General features: G+C 39.9%; 3 protein-coding genes across 3 annotated transcripts in view; 2 read left to right on the top strand and 1 right to left on the bottom strand.

The window, feature by feature from the left end:
* The window catches only part of LOC115739137 (probable glutathione peroxidase 2), a 29913-nt gene extending 14950 nt beyond the window's left edge, over positions 1-14963 (top strand). Inside the window, exons 8-9 of the mRNA XM_048271630.1 lie at positions 14855-14859; positions 14949-14963. The gene's annotated coding sequence lies outside the window, so the exon portion shown is untranslated. The remainder of the gene's footprint in view (positions 1-14854; positions 14860-14948) is intronic.
* Positions 3100-13850, top strand: LOC115739040 (probable E3 ubiquitin-protein ligase ARI8). Its single transcript, XM_030671891.2, has 15 exons — positions 3100-3343; positions 4605-4729; positions 5023-5128; positions 5210-5300; positions 6182-6354; positions 6480-6584; positions 6665-6753; positions 8401-8508; positions 8648-8738; positions 8838-8927; positions 9963-10010; positions 12088-12159; positions 12324-12423; positions 12517-12643; positions 13570-13850. The coding sequence occupies exons 1-15, from the start codon at positions 3170-3172 to the stop codon at positions 13838-13840; spliced, it is 1770 nt and encodes a 589-aa protein (XP_030527751.1). The 5' UTR covers positions 3100-3169; the 3' UTR covers positions 13841-13850.
* A 76-nt stretch (positions 14964-15039) lies between the features above and the next one.
* On the bottom strand, positions 15040-18280 carry LOC115739042 (calcium-dependent protein kinase 24). The gene is made up of 8 exons (XM_030671892.2): positions 17618-18280; positions 17300-17423; positions 17044-17187; positions 16792-16944; positions 16307-16422; positions 16047-16214; positions 15509-15742; positions 15040-15411 (listed from the first exon to the last, which is right to left on the bottom strand). The coding sequence occupies exons 1-8, from the start codon at positions 18122-18124 to the stop codon at positions 15268-15270; spliced, it is 1590 nt and encodes a 529-aa protein (XP_030527752.1). The 5' UTR covers positions 18125-18280; the 3' UTR covers positions 15040-15267.
* Between the last annotated feature and the right edge of the window lie 1839 nt (positions 18281-20119).

Below are 20119 nucleotides of genomic sequence, written 5' to 3'. Positions count from 1 at the left end.
GCTTCTGCTGTGGACCCAATTCTTTTGGGTGATTCTGTGTTGTCGGGGGGATAAAAGCAGATCAAAGTTTGTGGGCTTTTTGGTTTTGCTGATTGCAGACAACATCCGAAACTTGCGGCATTTGTATTAAAATGTCACTAAATACAGATAGACCTTGGGTTACCTGATTAGTATAGAAAATCTACTAACCATAGGGGGAATATTACTTACTACATAACACGGTTGTTACATTCTCCGCGCGGAAAATCACTAAATTACCAATGACAGAATTTTTTCTGTTATACTAGGAAGAGTTTCTTTTCCAGAAGTGAAAATATTGACACGAGAACGGAAGCACAAATAGCGGTTGAGTTTATTGGAGAAATGCCCTCGCAAAGAGTGCTGCTGATCACTAATATGCACCTGCCTTTTCAATGTACCTTAGGGAAAATAATAATATTCCTTCGTTGAATATCATTTTATTCCGAAAGTTACTGTTTCTAATCCAAGGTTACGGGGATCTATATATAATGAATAACGTCTCCCCATTTCCCATCGGTTGGGAAGGAACCGCCAACAAGATCGTATGTTACGGAGATGTCCTTGATGATCTATGTATGATAAATAACTTATCGCCATTTTCCATCGTTCGGGAAGGAACTGCCGAGAGATCGAAGGTTATGAAGATGTCATCAATGATTTACATATAATAAATAATTTGCCGCCATTTCTCATCGTCTAGGAAGGAACAACCGACGAGATCAAAGGTTATGCAGATGTCACCGATAATCTATAATAAATAATTTTCGCCATTTTCCATCATCCGGGGAGAACCTGCTACGGGATCAAAGGTTACCGAGATGTCACTGATGACCCATATATAATAAATAACTTTTCGCCATTTGCCATCGTTCGGGAAGAACATATAGTAAATAACTTTCCGTCATTTCTCATTGTCCGAAAAGGAACTGCTGATGAGATCAAATGTTACCGAGATGTCACCGATGACCTACATATAATAAATAACTTTCCATCATTTCCCATCGTTCGGGAAGAAATTGCTAACGAAATTGAAGGTTATCGAGTTATCACTAATGATATAGATATATATATAATAAATAACTACCCGCCATTTCTCATTGTTCGGGAAGAAACTGCTAACGAGATCAAAGGTTATTGAGATGTCACTAATGACCTACGTATAATAAGTAATTTTTCGCCATTTCTCATTGTTCGAAGAGGAACTGTTGACGAGATCAAAGGTTACAAAGATGTCACCGATGATCTACAATAAATAACTTTCTACCATTTTCCATCGTCCGGGAAGAAACTACCAACGAGATCGATCGTTGCCAAAATGTCAATGATGATCTATATATAATAAATAACTTCTCTCCATTTCCCATAGTCCAAAAAGAAACCGCTTACGAGATCGAAGGTTACCGAGATGTCACCGATGACATACATATAATAAATAACTTCCCGCCATTTCTCATCGTTCGAGAAGGAACTGGCGATGAGATCAAAGGTTATGGAGATGTAACTAATGATTTACAATAAATAACTTTTCATCATCCGGTAAGAAACTATTGACGAGATCAAAGTTTAAAGAGATGTTACCGATGATTTATATAAAATAAGTAACTTCCCGCATTTCCCATCATCCAGGAAGAAATTGCTGATGAGATCGAAAGTTACCGAGATGTCACCGATAACCTACATATGATAAATAACTTTCCGCCATTTCCCATCGTCCGAAAAGAACCGCTAACGAGATCGAAGACTACGGAGATGTCATTGATGATGTACAATAAATAACTTTTCGCTATTTCTCATCGTTCAAGAAGGAACTATTGACGAGATCGAATATTACCGAGATGTCACCGATGATCTATATATAATAAATAACTTCCCGCCATTCCACATCAACCGAGAAGGAACTGGCGACGAGATTGAATGTTACAGTGATTTCATTGATGATCTCCATATAATAAATAATTTCTCGCCATTTCCCATCGTTCGAGAAGAAATTGTTGACACGGAATGATCTATAATGAATAACTTTTTGCCATGCCCATGGAAGAAACTTTTGACGAGATCGAAGGTTATCGAGATATAACCGATGATCTACATATAATAATAACTTCCCGTCATTTCTCATCATCCTGGAAGGAACTACTAAAGAGATCGAATGTTGCCGAGATATAACCGATGATCTACATATAATAATAACTTCCCGCCATTTCCCATTGTTTGGGAATGAACTACTGATGAGATTGAAGGTTATGGAGATGCTACTGATGATTTACATATAATAAATAACTTTTCGTTCGGAAGGGAGTTGCTAACATGATTGAAGGTTACGAAGATGCCATTTATGATCTATAATAAATAACTTCCGCCATTTCCCGTAGATGAAAATGCCGACGAGATCGAGTATTATCGAGACGTTGCTGATAATCTACATATAATAAATAGCTTCTCGCCATTTTTCATTCGTTCGTGAAGGAACTGTTACGAGATTAAAGGTTACAGGGATATCACTTATGATCTACATATAACAGATGATTTCCCGCCATTTTCTTATCGTTCAGAAGGAATCGTCGACGAGATAAATGATTTTTTATCGGGGAAAAAAAAAACAATGAAGTATATTCTATTAGAAATCTTTCTAATACATTGAGGAAAACATAAACTAAAACATGTCTAGATTAAGGGGTGAAAAAAACAAAACAACATTTTTCATCTAGATGTAGAAATTGACTCATGCTTTCCATTTTCCAAAGCCATTTTCACACCCCCCTCTGTCTCTCTCGAGCGCATCTATAAAAGCGCAGAAGCCCACGGAAGAGTAAGAGAAGAGAAGAGAAGAGAAGAGGTCCTTCAGTGCCGGACCTTCGTTCCTTCCTCCAATTGCGAAAAGTCTCCTTTTTGAAGCGACAAAAAGGAGAAACTTCAAATCTTTTGCAAAGACCCCTCTCGATTCTGCCCCCCCTCAGATCCTCCCCCCAAATTCCTTGATTCGCCTGCAATCTTGGATCACCTCCTTCCTCCTTCCTCTTCTTCGAAGAATCGATCCCCCGGCCCCCCTTCTGGTTCTGCCCCCACCCCCAATTCTTGCCCCCTCCCACCGCTCGCTCGCTTGGGCACCGCCCCTCCCCTCTCGCTAGGGTTAGGGTTTTGCTCAGCGATGGACTCCGACGACGATATGCACGACGCCAACGATGTGGAGTCGATGGACGAGGATTTCTACAGCGGGGAGGCCGACGATTACTACAACAGCGACAACGCCGACGTCGATGATTACGAGTTCGTCGAGGACGCCGATGCTGATTCCGACGTCTTCACCGCTCGTCGGCATCAGGTGAGCTCGAATTCGGAGCTCTTTCCTTAGCCGCCTGTGGGGTTTTGCCCTCCCCACCCCCACAGCGCTGTGTTGTCTGTTGGTCGGGGAGTTTTCGTTGGTCTCTATTTGTCGCACGGGTGGGGAATAAGAATGGGAAATCGGGTGGACTTTGGAGCTCCTGTGGCTGGTTAGAGCTTTCCATTTCTTCGTTTCGTATTGATTATAAGGACCTGTTCATTTGTTGTTTTGTGATTCTGTTGTCCGGGTTATTTGCTTTGGGGTGATAATGTTTGTGTTCCTTAATGATCGGACGGAGCTGAAGTTGGAGATGGGAAGTTTAGTTTCCCGTGTTCATTTTTATTTTATCTATGGACAACTACGGCAGAATTACTTTGTTCCACAGATCTCCCAAAAGGAAGTTCAGTTTCCATTCCCCAAACTGTCAAAGGGAACCCTTTCATTCTTTAATTCGAAATGTCCTATTCGTAGGTCATTTATGGCACGCAGGAAGGATCTTTTGCAGGAAGGTTGGCTAGAGATTTCTTGTAACTAGATATGACCTCCAAATAATAGGGGCCAAGGCCGGCCATTTCAAGTTTTGGGAATTATTATGATCATCCAAATAATAATGATTAAGAAATGCATAAATGGTTGTGAGTTCACGTTCTCATCATCTTTCGTAAAATCAAGAATAAATGTCGAGGTGATGTCAGGACCTAAAAGATCGATAAGAAATCCGGTCTTTAACTAAGATTTTGAATAGCTGTCACGAATTCAAATTAATTACGATTCGCCTCTTACTCAGAGACATAGTAAATAAATGCTGACTAGGCCGTGTGACAGTTGGGGTACAAAATGACGCACATGGCCGAGATAAACATTTCTTTTTTGTTTGCATAGGGTTTTAGGGCGCGACGGTATAAACATCAACAACTCCGAATTGGATCAGTTTATCCTGTTTGCATAGGGTTTAGGGCGCGAAGGACAGAAGACATCCTTGCTAGATAATAGTTGTATGCATTTTGGTGTAAATCTTCTTCTTATTCCAACAGTCAAGCTCGATGGGCAAGCATGCTTATGCCCTGAAAATAACTTGGAGTACTTAATTATGCGTCTTCAACACTATGGACCAAAAATGCTTTTCTTTATCTGTTTATGGAGAACTACAATTTGATCGAGAGAGTGCCTGGTCTTTGTCCTTTAATGTTTTTTCTTTTGTTGTTTTTTTTGTGCATTTTTGTTTGTCTGATTATGCTTTTTTGCGTTTGCATTTCTTCAGCAAAACTACATTATCTTAAAGGAAGAAGATATACGACAACGTCAAGAGAATGATATAACGGGAGTTGCTGGCGTCCTATCTATACCTAGAGACGCTGCTATCACCCTGCTGCGCCATTATAATTGGTAAAGGGGTCCTTCATCGTTGCTTTAACTGTCACACCTGATATTCCATGTGATGTGGCTTTCTTGCCATTGTGTGTTTCTGGCGGTGCTTGGCATTATAATGCTTTTGACAGTAAACCTGTATTTGTAATTTATTTTCGTGAAAGTTGCATTAATCTCAACTATGCCGCTTTTAGTGGTGATAATTGAGCTGTCTACAGAAATTGTTGATGTCCTGATGTTTGGTTGTTCAGTTTAAATTTAAGTTTCTGTCTTTCCTGCCGTGCATTTAATCAGTTAAGTTGGCATTGCAGGAGTGTAAGTAAAGTTCATGATGCATGGTTTTCTGATGAAGATAGAGTGCGAAAAGCAGTGGGCTTATTGGCAAAACCGGTTGTTGAGCATCCTAATTTAAGAGAAGTATGCCGTCTTAATTGTCTGAATTGATTGCCTTATCAGTTTCCTCTTATTTTCACTAAGTATGGACTGCTCTCTTTGCAGTTCACCTGTGGAATCTGTTTTGAGTCTCATCAGCGTGATAAAATTATGTCGGTTGCTTGTGGTCATCCTTTCTGCATTACATGCTGGGCAGGTTTTGTCTTATTTCCCACTCTTATCATCTCGATGATTGGGTTGCTATATGCTGTGTCTTCACAATCTATAGCTAGTTGTTATCAAAAGAATGACCATTATCGTATCTTGTTTCATCGTTTTGCTTTGTTGGATTTTGGTTCATTTGCTGTTTATTGTAACCTATTGTCGAATTTTGGGTCTTCTTCCTTTTGAAGTATCTCAGATTTTGGAGCATGTTTGGTGATTGTGGAAGTGTTTCTGTCTCAAGAACTGATGTTGTTAGAGCTGTTTTATGAACTTCTTTAATTATTAAATCGATCATTCCATTGCTGTCCAAAATGAGGTTATCGATTCTTTCCATGTGGGTCTTTGCGATATAATCATCAATTTAAGACGGTACTTACACGTTCATGCTAAATCTCTAACCAGCAGGCCTCAGCAAATGAATATATATATATATTTTTTGGATGTGTTTGTTAGCTTGGTGACAGCTAGATTTTGTTTTGTTATCCCTCTGGCATATCCTTCGAAGGGCTGCTTCTTGCAAAAGCTGCAGCCTGCAGGAGCTTTGAGCTCCTGTAGCCTGTATAGCAAAATGAAGATGTGTGAAATGTGAGACTGGAAATGGCAACAGCACTCTGTAGCTGATCTTGTAGATTTGTTTCTTGGCTATTCTCTTTCGAAGCATTTCTAGGTCTTATCATTTTGGTGAAAAGAAGTACCCCAACGAAAAGATGTGTGACTATTACCAAATATCATCTATGTGTGTGCTTTTTCTTCAGCTGAAAGATATCGCTCTCTTGGAAGTATTTCTTTGTATTAACTGTGCATGTTCAAAATTTACATGCTTTTACTCCTGCGTCTTTTGATGCCGTTTGTTGAATGCGGACATTGTGATAGGTTACATAAGCACATCCATAATTGATGGTCCTGGATGTTTAACATTGAGATGTCCTGATCCATCTTGTGGTGCTGCCGTCGGTCAAGATATGATAAATCTTTTAGCGCGTAAAGAAGAAAAGGCAAAGTACTCTCAATATCTTCTTCGCTCGTACATTGAAGACAATAGAAAGGTATATGTGCAACCATGTTCTTTTTCCTTATCTCAAGTGTTTCTTATGTGTGATAATGACTTTGTACTACTGAGTGCCTGTTAAATGAGATATAACTTTCTTTTACTTAAATTTTCTACTGCCAGACCAAGTGGTGTCCTGCCCCTGGTTGTGAATATGCCGTAGAATTTGCTGCTGGCAGTGAAGGTTACGATGTCTCCTGCCTATGCTCTTTCAACTTTTGCTGGAATGTAAGCTTCCCTATGAAAATTTTTCGGATTGATATGTGGGAAGTAGTGTGTTGATATCCTTTGGATTTGATCTGCTGCAGTGTACAGAGGAAGCTCACCGTCCAGTAGATTGTGGCACTGTTGGAAGGTGGATCATGAAGAACAGTGCTGAATCTGAAAACATGAACTGGTACAGATAACTTTAAGCATGTAGAATTTGCCGCATTTGGGTTCCATGACAATGGTATTCAAAGGATCGTGTGGTCTTTTCTCTTTGAAGAAACAATAATGTTTTATATGAATTATTAGCCTGGAAAAGATAGTCCTATTTTGGCGTACTTTTATAAGCAATGAGGGCCTAAAGGGCTATTATATGTGGTAGCCTTTGGACCTTCTAAAAGGTTGACCTTGAGGCTTGGGGAGCCAGTCACTGCATACAGGACTTGCTATATGTGCCTTGTTTGTAGTTAAATTTTGAATCCTTGGAATTTCTTAGTAGATGGATATGCTTGTTCTTGCTATCATATGGTTATTGCATTCACATATTTGTTCTGGAAGTGTCTAATAATGCTAAATTGTAATCATGTCTGGAGGATAATGATGTCATCATATCTTTTTTTTTTCCCATGTTCTAGGAAAAATAGTATGTCTAGCCACGGCAATTCTCCTTCTGATTTGTTTATGCATGTTTAGTAGTCCCATCTGGTCCTATACAGATATAGAATGACCAGCCGGCTGGAACAACCATCTGTATGGATTATATAAAGAGTCAATGCTTGTCAACCATTTTTTGTCTCTATGGTTCGAGGTTATTGTTTTACATATACTTGTGTGGAAACTTAATAGTGTTATAGTTTGCCTATATAGTTTTGGTGTTGATATTTTTTTTTTTTTTTGGTTTGGGGGGTTGGGAATTCTTTTGGAGAAACCAAGTAGACTCTTTTTTTAGTGTCTATTCGTAATTGATCTTACAATTCCACATTCATCATCCTCCTGACCTCAGCAAATGTATATTGATATCAAAATTTTATGGGCTACGGTCTTCTTGTCTGTGGAGGATGGTGGATGGGACCTATGGAAATGGAGTCCGATCACTTCACTCCACTACATGTTGAAGTTTTGATTGAGCTAGGAGCAGTACGAGGCTCCTCAACAGATCCGACTGGGATTGGTTTTCTACAATAGCTTAGTGACGGATATGGTGTTGGCAAAATTTGTACTCTATTGTTTTGATAGCTGACATTGTCCTACTGGAGTCTTTTTGTCCTGTTTCTGGACGGTTTTATCAGGCTTATCTCTGTTATTTTGTCTGCCTTTTGGGTGATACCCAGTTTAGCACGGCAGGCAGGTGGTTCATTATGGAAATTAGGTTTGGAGAGTTTGTTAGTTGTAAAGTTGTCGGTGACATGTTGACAACCTGAGTGAATGGAGTTGAAGCTCTTTTCTATAAATAAGATTGGCCTGTAGAGAATTTATGATGGGACCTGCAAAAGTTTGATTAACCTAGTCTGGCCGGTTGTTTGCATCTTTAATGATTTATTGTGGCAATATGTTCTGTTAAAGTGGGATGACATGATAGAGCTAAGGTTTTACATTGTCTGGAAGAATATGACTGTTTGTCTCGTGTGATATGTTGGGTAATCCTACCTCATGTTTGCCTTTGAGAATGAATTTGGACAGTCATGCTCCCTGCAATTTTTGCCTTATTTTCTTCATTTGGATGGAAAATTTTGAGAAAGACTGAACTGAAATTGTGATTCAGGTGTCCGGAAATGTCATTATGTGAGAATTTGTGGTTCTTGCTCTGCTTTCCTAACGGATATGAGATGATATGCAGGATTCTAGCCAATTCAAAGCCTTGTCCCAAGTGTAAGCGTCCAATAGAGAAAAACCAAGGGTGTATGCATATGACATGTACACCTCCTTGTAAATTTGAGTTCTGCTGGTAAGGTTACTTTCTTCTAAATACTGCATTTTTTTTTTGTCCTCTTTTTTGCTGGGTCTATTCTTATTGTGAACAATGTGATTCTCTTGGAACCGGTATTGTACACATCTTACTTGTTTTATATTATCTGTTCAAACAGGCTCTGTCTGGGTGCATGGACTGATCACGGGGAGAGAACTGGTGGATTCTATGCTTGCAATCGTTATGAGGCAGCTAAACAAGAGGGAGCGGTAGGAATTGAAAAACTTTTGCCCTTCTCGGGTAAAGTCATATGAACACCATGGAACTAACATTGTTGGTTTTGGTCCTGTGAAAATACCGTTTTGCAGTATGATGAGGCTGAGAGAAGAAGAGAGATGGCGAAAAACTCATTGGAGCGATATACTCATTATTATGAACGATGGGCGAGTAATCAATCTGTAAGTAGTAAATCTCTCCCTGGTTTTCTGGGTTTAACAACATTGTCTATGTTTCGCTTTCCCTTTGCCTTTCTCCGTAGCCATATTATCTAAAAAATTCTATTGCTGGTTTCAGATGTTAAATGAACCTGATCTAAAACCCTTCTGTTTCCTTGACAACCTTAGTTTATTCCCATTTGTGATGTTGTTGATGAATGTCTAGATAAGTTCCTTTCATTTTCTTCTCAATTATATAATTGAGTATGAAATAGGCTGAAGGAAGGATTAGAGAGAAAATAAATTTTTTGTTTTTGTGTTTCAAAAGAACTAAAAAGGAAAGCAAGAAAATAGATGATGTTGAAAACCAGAATTGATTGCGCACTTTTGTTCTTGTATAAACTGTTGATTTTCCCGAGTCCATGTTTGGTTATCAGGATATAATGGGATTAACAACAGGGAATCACAGTGGAATTACAATGATTTCTTCTGATGCTTTTGTAAAGACTTAACTCTGTTTTGTGCCTCAAGAGTTGATATTGTATTTGCCCATACTGCCTTGTATAGAGATGCAAAGGAAAACTTGCTTCTGAAATTGTCACATAGTCTTTGCTTATTGCGGTCGATTTGTCTGGGTTCTGTGTAGTAGTTGAAGAAAAAAGAAAAGGAATTGAGAGCTCCTGTGTAGTGTGTGATTTTTTTCCCCCAGAAGCTGAGGGAAAACCTAATTATATAGTTCTCTCTATCCATCTCTTGGAAGGTATTGTTTAGACTAATTTATTTAAAGTCATTTCTCAAGGTTCTCCCTTATTTGGGGCTTGACAGATTTTTTGAAGATTTCTTATTATACTTGGTAATTGAACAAGATGTGTCCCTCTACATGGAAAACTACCGCAATTTTTTCGGATTTCTTTAAGAAGGAGAAGAGAGGGAAATTTCTATTTTTCCAATTTTTTCATTGACTTTTCTTTCCCTGCCCATTGCAAATGAAGCATTATTGTACATAGACATGGCTGATGTTTGTCTTTCTTATATGCGAAATCTCTCCCTCTTTTGCAGTCAAGGCAGAAAGCTCTTGCTGATTTACATCAAATGCAAACTGTCCATGTAAGTTCCCTTCAACTCAGCTGTAATCATGCTTTTTACAGAAGTGGGAATAGAGAGATTGGTGCTTGATGTTTCTTGTATACTTGAAGCATCGGTATTTGACTCGTTAGCTATAGCTGCAATGGATAGCTGCAGTAGGTGTCTTTTATTTTCCTTACTCTAGATTCCTTGACGACATACATTTACTGAGCATATCACGGCAAATTTTAGGAGCCATGGCTTTGGCTTCAGTTGATACTTGCTTGTATGACAAGTTCATGTTCAAATGAAAACATAATGTTTTGGTCGATACAGGGATGCCTGGTTGTAGGCTGTGCAAGTTTCCTGATAAAAGATATCCACCATTTTTGTATCCTCTCTTTGCTGATCACAACTATATGTTTACAACCCCCAAAGGGCTGGTGAATGCTCTTATTCTCCTATCTAGATGCTTGGGATCGAGTCATGCATATAGCCCTCTGATGATGGTGGCATATCTATGTCTGAGTGATCCGATTCATAGACTAACCTGAAGGCCAAACTTTGTTTGAATGGGGAAAAAGAAGAGAACAGAGAGGGTGGTGGGATTAATGGTTGATGTGGGGATGGATTTGAATTTGAGATTCTCCACCACAAAAGTTTTTAACCCCATTTTCCATGCTGCCCTCTCAGTTTCCATGCCTCTTCGCTCTCCCTCTCCATCATTTCTAAACATAGCCTAACTTCAGCTTTGATATAGGTGCTGTTGGGTCCCTGTTGAGCATAATGTTTCCTACCGTCGTTGTTATCACATGGCTGATGCCTAAGCTTATCCTCTTGTTGTTTAATCTTTCTGTACCGTTAATACATGACTTGTGAAGTCTAAATAACAAAATTTTGAATTAAATGTCAAATTTTTCCCTAGGTGCCATCTTGTCATTGTTTTTACTCTCTTCTTTTTGTTTATTGTTAAGATGCAAAATTTAATGTAAGTGGTACAGAGGAAATTATCTACTCTATATAAGAAATCTATCTCGGTCTATCTTGCTTTCTGGTTTTAATTATGTTAGTGGCCAAGTACTAAGGCTCCTCTATATCTGCAAAATCACTTTGTAGACCCTTGAATCACTCTTTTTCTTCCTCTATCCGCACTAGCCAAAAAGTTGTAAGGAGGGTCATTTGTGGTTTCTTCCATTTGTCTTTGCTTTGATCCTATGCCTGAGAAGAAAGTTGTAATAGGGATCTTTTCCTTCCTTGAGCCTCTTAAAGGGTGTGTACTGAAAATTGGGTCGGTGATAGTTAGTCATCTGTTGAGTCTATTCGGATCATGGAATCTTGCTGTTCGTGAATTGATTGTTGAGTCACATTGGAAGAAAAAAATGGCCCGTGTTTTAATTGATTTAGTTTTTTAACAATCCATGCCACGATTTTGTACTGTGATCTGTCCTTTAAATATAATTAAGTTAATAAAGTTCCAGCGTTTGCGGTTATTATTTCGCATTTTGTTGTTCATATTGTCAACAGACCGATACTTACCAGGAAAGAGAATGAACAGATGCCTAATTTCAAAGAGTAAGATGTGGTTATAGTACGAATAACAACTTTAATAAACATTATATGATCTTTTTAGCCTATCATTAACGGTCAAGTTTTCTCTTAATTAATAATATCGCTTAAGAGTTTTTTTTTGGCAAATGGATTCTGGTTGAAACTTCTGCAGAAATAGATCTGTAGGTTCAATTTGCTGTACTATGGAGTGCTACAAGACCAGGGAGAATTTTTGCTTCTTTATGTGTTTGCCTCTTTGTACTTGGGCTAAAATTTAGTCTGACAACCATGGGTATTGAGTAAACAAATGATTGCACTTGTGTCTGGCAGAAGAATCTATACAGGGTAAATATGTTGATGCTGTGTGATATGTTGATGCTGAGTGGCAACTGGGCAGGTTGAGTTGCCATAAACTGCTTCAGCTGTTTAATTGACAAAGATCGCTTTGTTTTCTTGTGATAGGAAGCAAGATGCATGGCTTCTTTTCTATTCATCTGGATTAATTATGTTGTGCTGCTGGCCCACCTTTTGCTCGTCTAAATAAAGTTTTTCCTTTTCTTCTTCTTGTCAGCTCGATATTCTTAGTGACGCACAATGCCAGCCAGAGTCACAGTTGAAGTTCATCATAGAGGCCTGGCAACAGGTTATTTCAAACTTTATGTTACTTAATTCAACTTAAATATGAATGATGTGATTGTCAATTGGGATGTAAATACAGCTTATTTAGGTTAAAATCCGATGAAGTGCTTTGATTTTTATCCTGACCTGCTTCTGTGAATCTAAATTAGGCTCGTTTGATGTTTGCAGATAGTTGAGTGTAGGCGAGTGCTCAAGTGGACTTATGCATATGGTTATTATCTGGCGGAATATGAACATGCTAAGAAACAGTTTTTTGAGTACTTGCAAGGTTTGTATTGGAGAGTAGTATTGCAGACATACAATGGCCATGCATATCCTTTTTGTTTTCCTAATTACTTACATGAATTGGTTTCTTGACCAGGTGAGGCGGAGTCCGGATTGGAAAGGCTTCATCAGTGCGCAGAGAAGGAACTTCACCAGTTCCTTGATGATGAGAGTCCTTCTAGTAACTTTAATGACTTCCGCACCAAGTTAGCTGGACTTACCAGGTATCTCGTTGTTAGATTCAATTGTGGTAATTAGTTTGAGCAAACATATTGTCAGGTACAGATTAGAATTGTGTACAGTCAATTTTATAAAGACTTGAGTCCCTAGATATCCATAATGAAGCGGCAAAAAGTAATTCTACAGTTGGAATCAAAGTGTTAGGTAAAGGAGGAGGGAGGGGGGATAGGCATTCTGTCATATAAGAGAATGCCTGCCAATTCCATTCATGAATAGCACATGAGAACACTAGAATTGGAATTGGTGATTACGTTTCCTTTCATTCAAAAATATGCCTTATCATTTCTATAGAGAGGATGACATGTACCAATGAGCAGCTGCTTCCTGATAAATTAGAGTGCATATGATATTCCTGCAGAATCTTTTTTTTGGCTTGATAGACAAAGTGAAAAGTTTCTGGTGAAGTTCATGACTCATCCTGAGCATAGCATTCCTATCTCCTAATCCTGCTCTTTATTGTCAAGCTTTCAAGTTTACTTTATGGAATAATATTGACTCTGCACATGTATATTAAAAGCCTGTTTGAGCCAAAAGCATTCTCACTTGTTCTTTTTGACTGGATTTTTAACCTAAAAAGAGCGTTGATTCGAAAGTCAAACCTGGAGAGTGGACTTACCAAGATTATGATCTTCCAGTGCATATAGCATTGGTTGGTTTTTATCATGCTGTTGAACTTTTTTATTTTATTTTATTTTTTTTAAGTTTATCGAGTATTAGGGGAAACAAGATTCTTAGAGCTGATTTCCCATTGCAAAGATGTGCATCTCCTGTGACTAAAAGATTGGTGGCCCTGTTTGCTTTAGCTGCAATGACGTTTGTGTAGACACTTTTCTTTATAGCCTCTGGAGTAGTGTCAATGCGTGCAAATATACATGCGTTTAAATTTCTTACATCTGTTTTTGTCGAACAGTGTGACCAGAAACTACTTTGAGAACCTCGTGAGAGCATTGGAGAATGGGCTATCAGATGTGGAGTCCCATGGCGGTTGCAGCAGGGCAGCGAGCTCTAAGAATGGAGGGAGCAGCAAGGCAAGTAGAGGTGGTGGAAGGGGAAAGGGAATTGCCAGCACTCGCGCTGGTTGCAGCCGAACCGATGATGCATCTCACTGGTCCTGCGACCAATGCACTTATGCTAATGCTAGATCTGCAACCACTTGCAAGATGTGCCAGCATCGCCGATGAAAGCAGTGACCGGAAAATTTACAAAGAAAGATGGTTTTAACCTGAAACACAACTTCATGATCGGGGAACCAGTTCAAGCGCACGGGCGGTGTCCTATAAAGGGATTCTTGGTATGAATCGTTCAAGTTGCCAGTGACAATCAATTATTAGGAGGCTCAACTGTTGTCTTAGTGTGCTGGGGCATTCAAGCAGCAGCAGCAGCAGCAGCAGCTTTTGGCCTGTGTTTAATCTTGGTGTGTGTTGATGGCTGCGGCTTATAATGCCGGTCCATGTATATAGGCTGTAGGGTTTCATTATGGGTACTGTATTATGTTGGCAAAGAAAAAAGAAATAGTAACTCTTACCGATCATTTAAATATTTTATCTATTTGCTGCTGGAAGTCAAAGGCAAATGTGCTCATTTTGTCTTCTATTTCGAAGCATCACTTCGTTTATTTGAGCTCGTCTGATCCTTTTTGGAAAGGAATTGCTCCAGAGTTCGTATTCTGTTTGATACGTAGGGGCTCACTAAGACAGTTCGCAAAACCGTGAGGATGCTGCTGCTGCTGCTTGTGTACGATGTCTTGCAAACGGAGAATTTTTCCGAAGTAGAATTGCACTCTTCATTGGAACATGCACAATCGACAAGCACATATTGGTTCATGGGCATACATTACGTGACAAAGTAATTTACTCTTTTATGGAAACGTGAAGACAAGTTTGTGAACAACGGCAATAGCAGCTCTGAAGCTTGGATGAGTCTCTTATGAAGCTTATTTGAATGTTAGGAAGCATATAGGGTAATTTACCATAATTTATTTGCAATATTCAAGTTATCCGAGTTAAAATTTGGGTCTATATGAGTAAATCTAAATGTTCGTTTGGTCAGTGTATTTGATATACGCCTAGCTGAAATCATTCAATATAGTCTGCCTAAACCATAGCAGGTATCACATAATCTATGGAGGGGCCCAAGAGGTGAATTGAGTTTACGTTATTCGACTTGCGGCGGTTTTACTCGATATGAGCTAAAAGACCCAGTATACTATGGTGTGAGATTTGTGAGCTAATGCAACTTCACGATGGTATTGTTCTGCTTTTCACACCAAAAGCCATATTTTGGGTATAGCATCTGCTCATGGAGATTGTCAGATTGCCGCCATATGTGGTTGTGATCAAGGCAGGCATTGCAAGCCAACTATGATCAGTAGCTTCAATTGATTTTCCCTTTAATTAGGGGGAGAAAAGAAGAATTCGAACGTCAAGCAGTAAGAATCTCACTGTTTAGCCCCCATTTCTTCAAAATTTTCACAGCATTTATGTCCCCATATTAGCAAACCAATGCAATGATCTTCTTCTATATTGCCACCTTCCCAACACTGAGACCTGGATTTTGTTTCTTCTCGGTTCATCTGGATCAGATAGAGAAGCCACGGGTGGAACATCTTTTAGCCTTTGAGGGAAGGTTTGTCTTTGAACATCCTCTGGCTAAGCGCGTTCAGCATCGCTCTCGAGTACTGGCGCGAAGCCATTTTCCAGTCCAAGCCCGTTTTCATCATGGCCTTGAATTCATCATAACTGATTCGACCGTCCTGAAATACATCCACCACAGAATAAGGACTCTATTTCGTATAGGAACAGGATTAACCACGGATTCTGAATTGCCGGTTGTTCTGGTTTATGTATTACCTTATCTAGATCAGCATCGAAGATGATGTCTTCAATAAATTGTTCATTGTTCGGAGCAGAATTGTCGTCTATCAAAGCTTCTTTCAACTCATCGAATTCAATATATCCACTTCCATTCTTGTCGAAGAATTCAAAAGCTCGAGAAAGGTGGTCGTCGCTGCCAATCCTTTTCATGTGGACTGACATTGTCACAAACTCCTGACAGTTCAGCGTTCCGCTTCCATCTTCGTCGGCCTGTTGTCATATGAGGACAGAGTTCTATGTTTAGATGTTAATAAGAGATGGTGACTTGTCAAATTATCACAAGCTCACATGATTTTGCAAGAAGTTCTATCAATTATGTGAAATGATGATACAACCTCATGGTCAAATCTTCGACTAGCTGATGAAAAACATCGTTCCATATTTTGTAATCCGTGTTTAATCTTCCTAATGACTTGCAATTTAAGCAACACAGCATGTAATGCATCAAATGGAAGAAGACAACATAAACCATGTAAAAAAAAACTGTGCTAAGTTGTTGAATAAGTGATCGTACCGCATCCATCAGCATCTGCACTTCAGGATCAGCAACCTGCTGTCCATATTTGTGCAGGCCATGTTTCAACTCTTCAAAGGTCAGATCTCCATTTTTATCGGTGTCCATCACGTGGAACATCTCTTTGATATGATTCACTTGCTCATCAGGCAAATTGTCTGCTACTACCTACATTAACAAACGCCGGAAACACAATTCAAGTTTAATCTAGCACTAAGAACAACAGTGAGAACCGACAAAGGCAACGTTTAGGGTCTCACTCTGAGAACCTTCTTCTTGAACTTATTCATCAAAGAGAATTGCTTTATCCTTGTCCGGACATTTTGTCCTAGCGAAATGTTAGAAGCCTTGTCGACATTCTGTATCCACTTATGCTCTGCGCAAGTCAATTACAAGTTGGACAACCTTAAACTTATTTCAATGGGATGATTAACCTAGTTTTAGTTCACAGAAGCAACTGTTACATGCTTACTAGGAATAATTGACAGGAGCAAATTAAGCCTTGAGACCTACCAAACCAATTTCTGTCATCATAAATAGCAGACACAAGCTGAACAGTCTTAAGTCAGTTTACTAGATAAAACTGTCTTTCTGCCTTATTATTGGTGCTTACCGCTTCGCCTTTAAAAATCGAAGTAGTGTCTAAGATTTCTAATTGTTATGAATGACACAACTTAATTGCACGTCAGTACTAGGAAGAGAAACAATGTCCTGAATGATATTTAGATTAGAGGGCAATGCATACCAAGGACTTCTTGAACCGTAAGACGACAATAAGGATTTGGATCGAGCATATTCTTCACTAGATCCTTTGCTTCTTCGGAAACCTTGGGCCAAGGATCTCGTTCGAAATCGATTTCACCACGGACGATGGCCTGTGCAATTCCTTCTTCAGTTTCTGCCAGTAACATATGAGATTACTCAACCTATTAGCCCATGAGTTCGAATTTATGTAATTCCGAGAAAATGATGAATCAATTCGGCAAGGAGTACTTGCCTGCCCAAAATGGAGGAACCCCACAAAGCAAAATGTAAAGAATAACACCTGCACTCCACACATCGACTTCCGACCGGTAATCCCGTCTAAGCACCTCAGGAGCCATGTAGTATGGACTTCCAACTATTTCTCTAAAATGCTGACCTACCAAAAAAATGAAGTGCTTTAGATCTAGAACCGACCTGTAAGCTACAGAAATCTGATCATCTGAAGTGCTGTAATGAAAAAAATTGATAATAAGAGGAAGAAGAGATACCCGGTTCGAAGAATGTAGAGAGACCGAAGTCAATTGCTTTCAAAGGAGATGATTCACTCGAATCGGCAAACAAGAAATTTTCCGGTTTAAGGTCCCGATGAATCACTCCATGATCATGGCATACCTGAAAGAATACGAGTCCTCATGATGAAGGTTAAATTTTTGTTTTCATTAGTATGAAAGAGATGCAGATAATCTGCCTTTGCTCTCTTGACCAAACAAGGATATTAGAAGACCAGAATGACAGTGTCTTCCGGTCTTGCCAATTTCTTTTCAAAAGAAGACCCTGAATTTTGCCAAAAAGTACGTTTTGCATACCCTGACAATCTCCAAGATGGTCCTGGTAATTGCGACGGCGGCACGCTCCGTGAAATGGCCGCGCGCCACAATCCTATCAAAGAGCTCGCCACCCTCGCACAATTCCATCACAATGTAAACCGCATCTCTGTCCTCGAAAGCCTCCTTCAAGCTCACGATATTCGGGTGTCTCGGCAGGTGCCTCATTATCTCCACCTCCCTCCTCACGTCGTCCACGTCGATCTCTGTCCTCAGTTTGCTCTTCGATATCGTCTTGCACGCGTAGGCCTCGCCCGTCTCGCGCTCAATGCACTTGTAGGTGACCCCGAACTCGCCCCTCCCCAGCTCCTTCCCGAACTCGAACTTGTCTTGGACGTTGTCTCTGCTGGGGTTCTTGAGGATCGAGACGGTGCGGAGGATGATGGATTTGCGGACAGGGTCCACATCGTATTGCGGCGCAAACCGGCTGCTCTTCCTTGATGAGGAAGATCCTGCTCTTTTTGCAGGTGACGATACACAGCCTCCCATGGGATTCCAAGTTCTCTCTTTTTCTTTTGTTTTTCGGTTCTTGATTCAAGTACTCTTGATCACCTAATTACGAAACAACCCATGGGAGGGAAGATCTGAACACCGGAGACTCCTTTTAGCTCCAGAGATGGAGAGAGAGAGAGAGAAGGAGGAAGGGAGAGAATGGAAGGGGCAGTTTTTGAAAATTAGTTGTGGGAAGGGGGCAGTTTTTTGAAAATTAGTTGTTCTTTTGTGGAAATTAGTTGTTGGTTTTTGTTTTGTCTAGAATGGCGCCTTCTTGTTAGAGACCGTTGGAACGCCGTTACGCCATAGTGTCCGACCTTGACCCCACGTTGACCTGTGAGACCATTGGGACTCAAGATTGCTGGAGAGGGTCTAATCGTAATTATACACAATTGCCAAACGCTTTGGATATCTGCCCGGGTCAGGTTGAGAGATGAACTTTGTGTACATGATATGAAGATCACCTCACGAGGATGACTATAAGATCAGCTCATGATTGAATCAACCCTAGGCCGAGCGCGAGCTCGAGCTCGAGACGCTCCTGTCCTCGATGCGCCGTTTGAACGGCGAAGGCATCGAAGAGACCCCGATGTGCGCTTCGGCCCGAGAAATTGCTTGGATAGGCCGGATTGAACGGCTTGTCGATCAAATTCATTTTGCAAAGCCGAAACTGTTGCCCGCGTGCTCAAATCGGCCTGCACCGATTCAAGACCCTATTGAACACGATCTGGACTCGGGCTGCCCATTTATTGAGGCACTCCATGACGAATGCATTCAAATTCAAATCTTCAAGGAGAGAGATGAACATAAAAGCTGCAGGAAAATTGTCCAAAAGGACCTAAATCTATTTGCGCTTTGGCCAATTCAATTATAAATTTTTTAATTTTGCCAATTGAATCCTAAATCTCTTTTTACCTTTTGTCAATTGAGTTCATTCAGACATTTCAGCAATTATTTTAGTAGGAAATTGTTGACATGAATCCTAATAGTGTCACGTAGGATGTGTGATATCTTGGATTAACTCATTGAGGTATTGTCCGCTTTGACTCGTCCTATATCGAGCCTCACGATTTTGCCCTTTTGCGTGTATGTGAGCATCTTCCCAAGAGGTCATCCATCCCGAGAGTGCTCTCACCTGAGCACGGAGTTCCAAAGTTGACCGTTGTCGTTATGTCAAAAGCTCCAGCGATCACTCCCCGCCCTCGTCGAACCGGATAGTTACAAGTGCACTAGATTCTACCTAATTCGTCTCCGAACCACACACCTACTTGGAGGGAGTCCCACTCGATACCATATTGTGATATCTTAGATTAACTCACCGAGATATTGTTCGTTTTGGCCCGTCTCACATCAAGTCTCATGGTTTTGTCCTTTGGTGTACATGTGAGCATCTTTATAGGAGGTCACTTATCCCGAAGTGCTTCCACCCGAGCATGCTTAACTTTAGAGTTTTAAAATTAAATGTTGCCACTACGTCATTACATCAGAAGGCGCCTCTTTCTCTAGTGCACAGTGCAATTCATTCATGCCCCCTTCGCCACCCTAAAAGCCTACCATGAGCCTTTCCTTGTCCAGATTCTCTAGCCCCGGCGACGACTCCCCGCCCTCGTCGGATCCGGTCATTACGGGACGGTCGGTATTGACGTGCGTAATTTTTTACTTTTTTTTAAAAGTTGATTTTTTATAAATTTTTATTTTTTTCCCCTTTTTTAACCAAATTTCACAACGGTTGGGCGACCCTCGTCGGCCATAGGCGAGGACTCATTTGGCTAAAAAATTTTGATTTTTTTTGTATAATTTTCTACTTTTATTGTTTTCTTTACTTCTTCCTTTTTTTTTTTATAACTTATTTATTTATATATTATTATTTTATTCTTTGCTAAAATTGGCCATATAGACTCTATTGACAAAACGTGATAATAATTTGATATTGAACTGGCCAAAGTGCAATAGATTTAGCATGTTTCGAACGATTTTCCTTATAAATTGCTA

The sequence above is a fragment of the Rhodamnia argentea genome, chromosome 10 (genome assembly GCF_020921035.1).
Source record: "Rhodamnia argentea isolate NSW1041297 chromosome 10, ASM2092103v1, whole genome shotgun sequence".
NCBI classification, from domain to species: domain Eukaryota; kingdom Viridiplantae; phylum Streptophyta; class Magnoliopsida; order Myrtales; family Myrtaceae; genus Rhodamnia; species Rhodamnia argentea.
The sequence above is the reverse complement of the archived record's forward strand: the minus strand, read 5'-3'. Positions and strand labels throughout refer to the sequence as shown.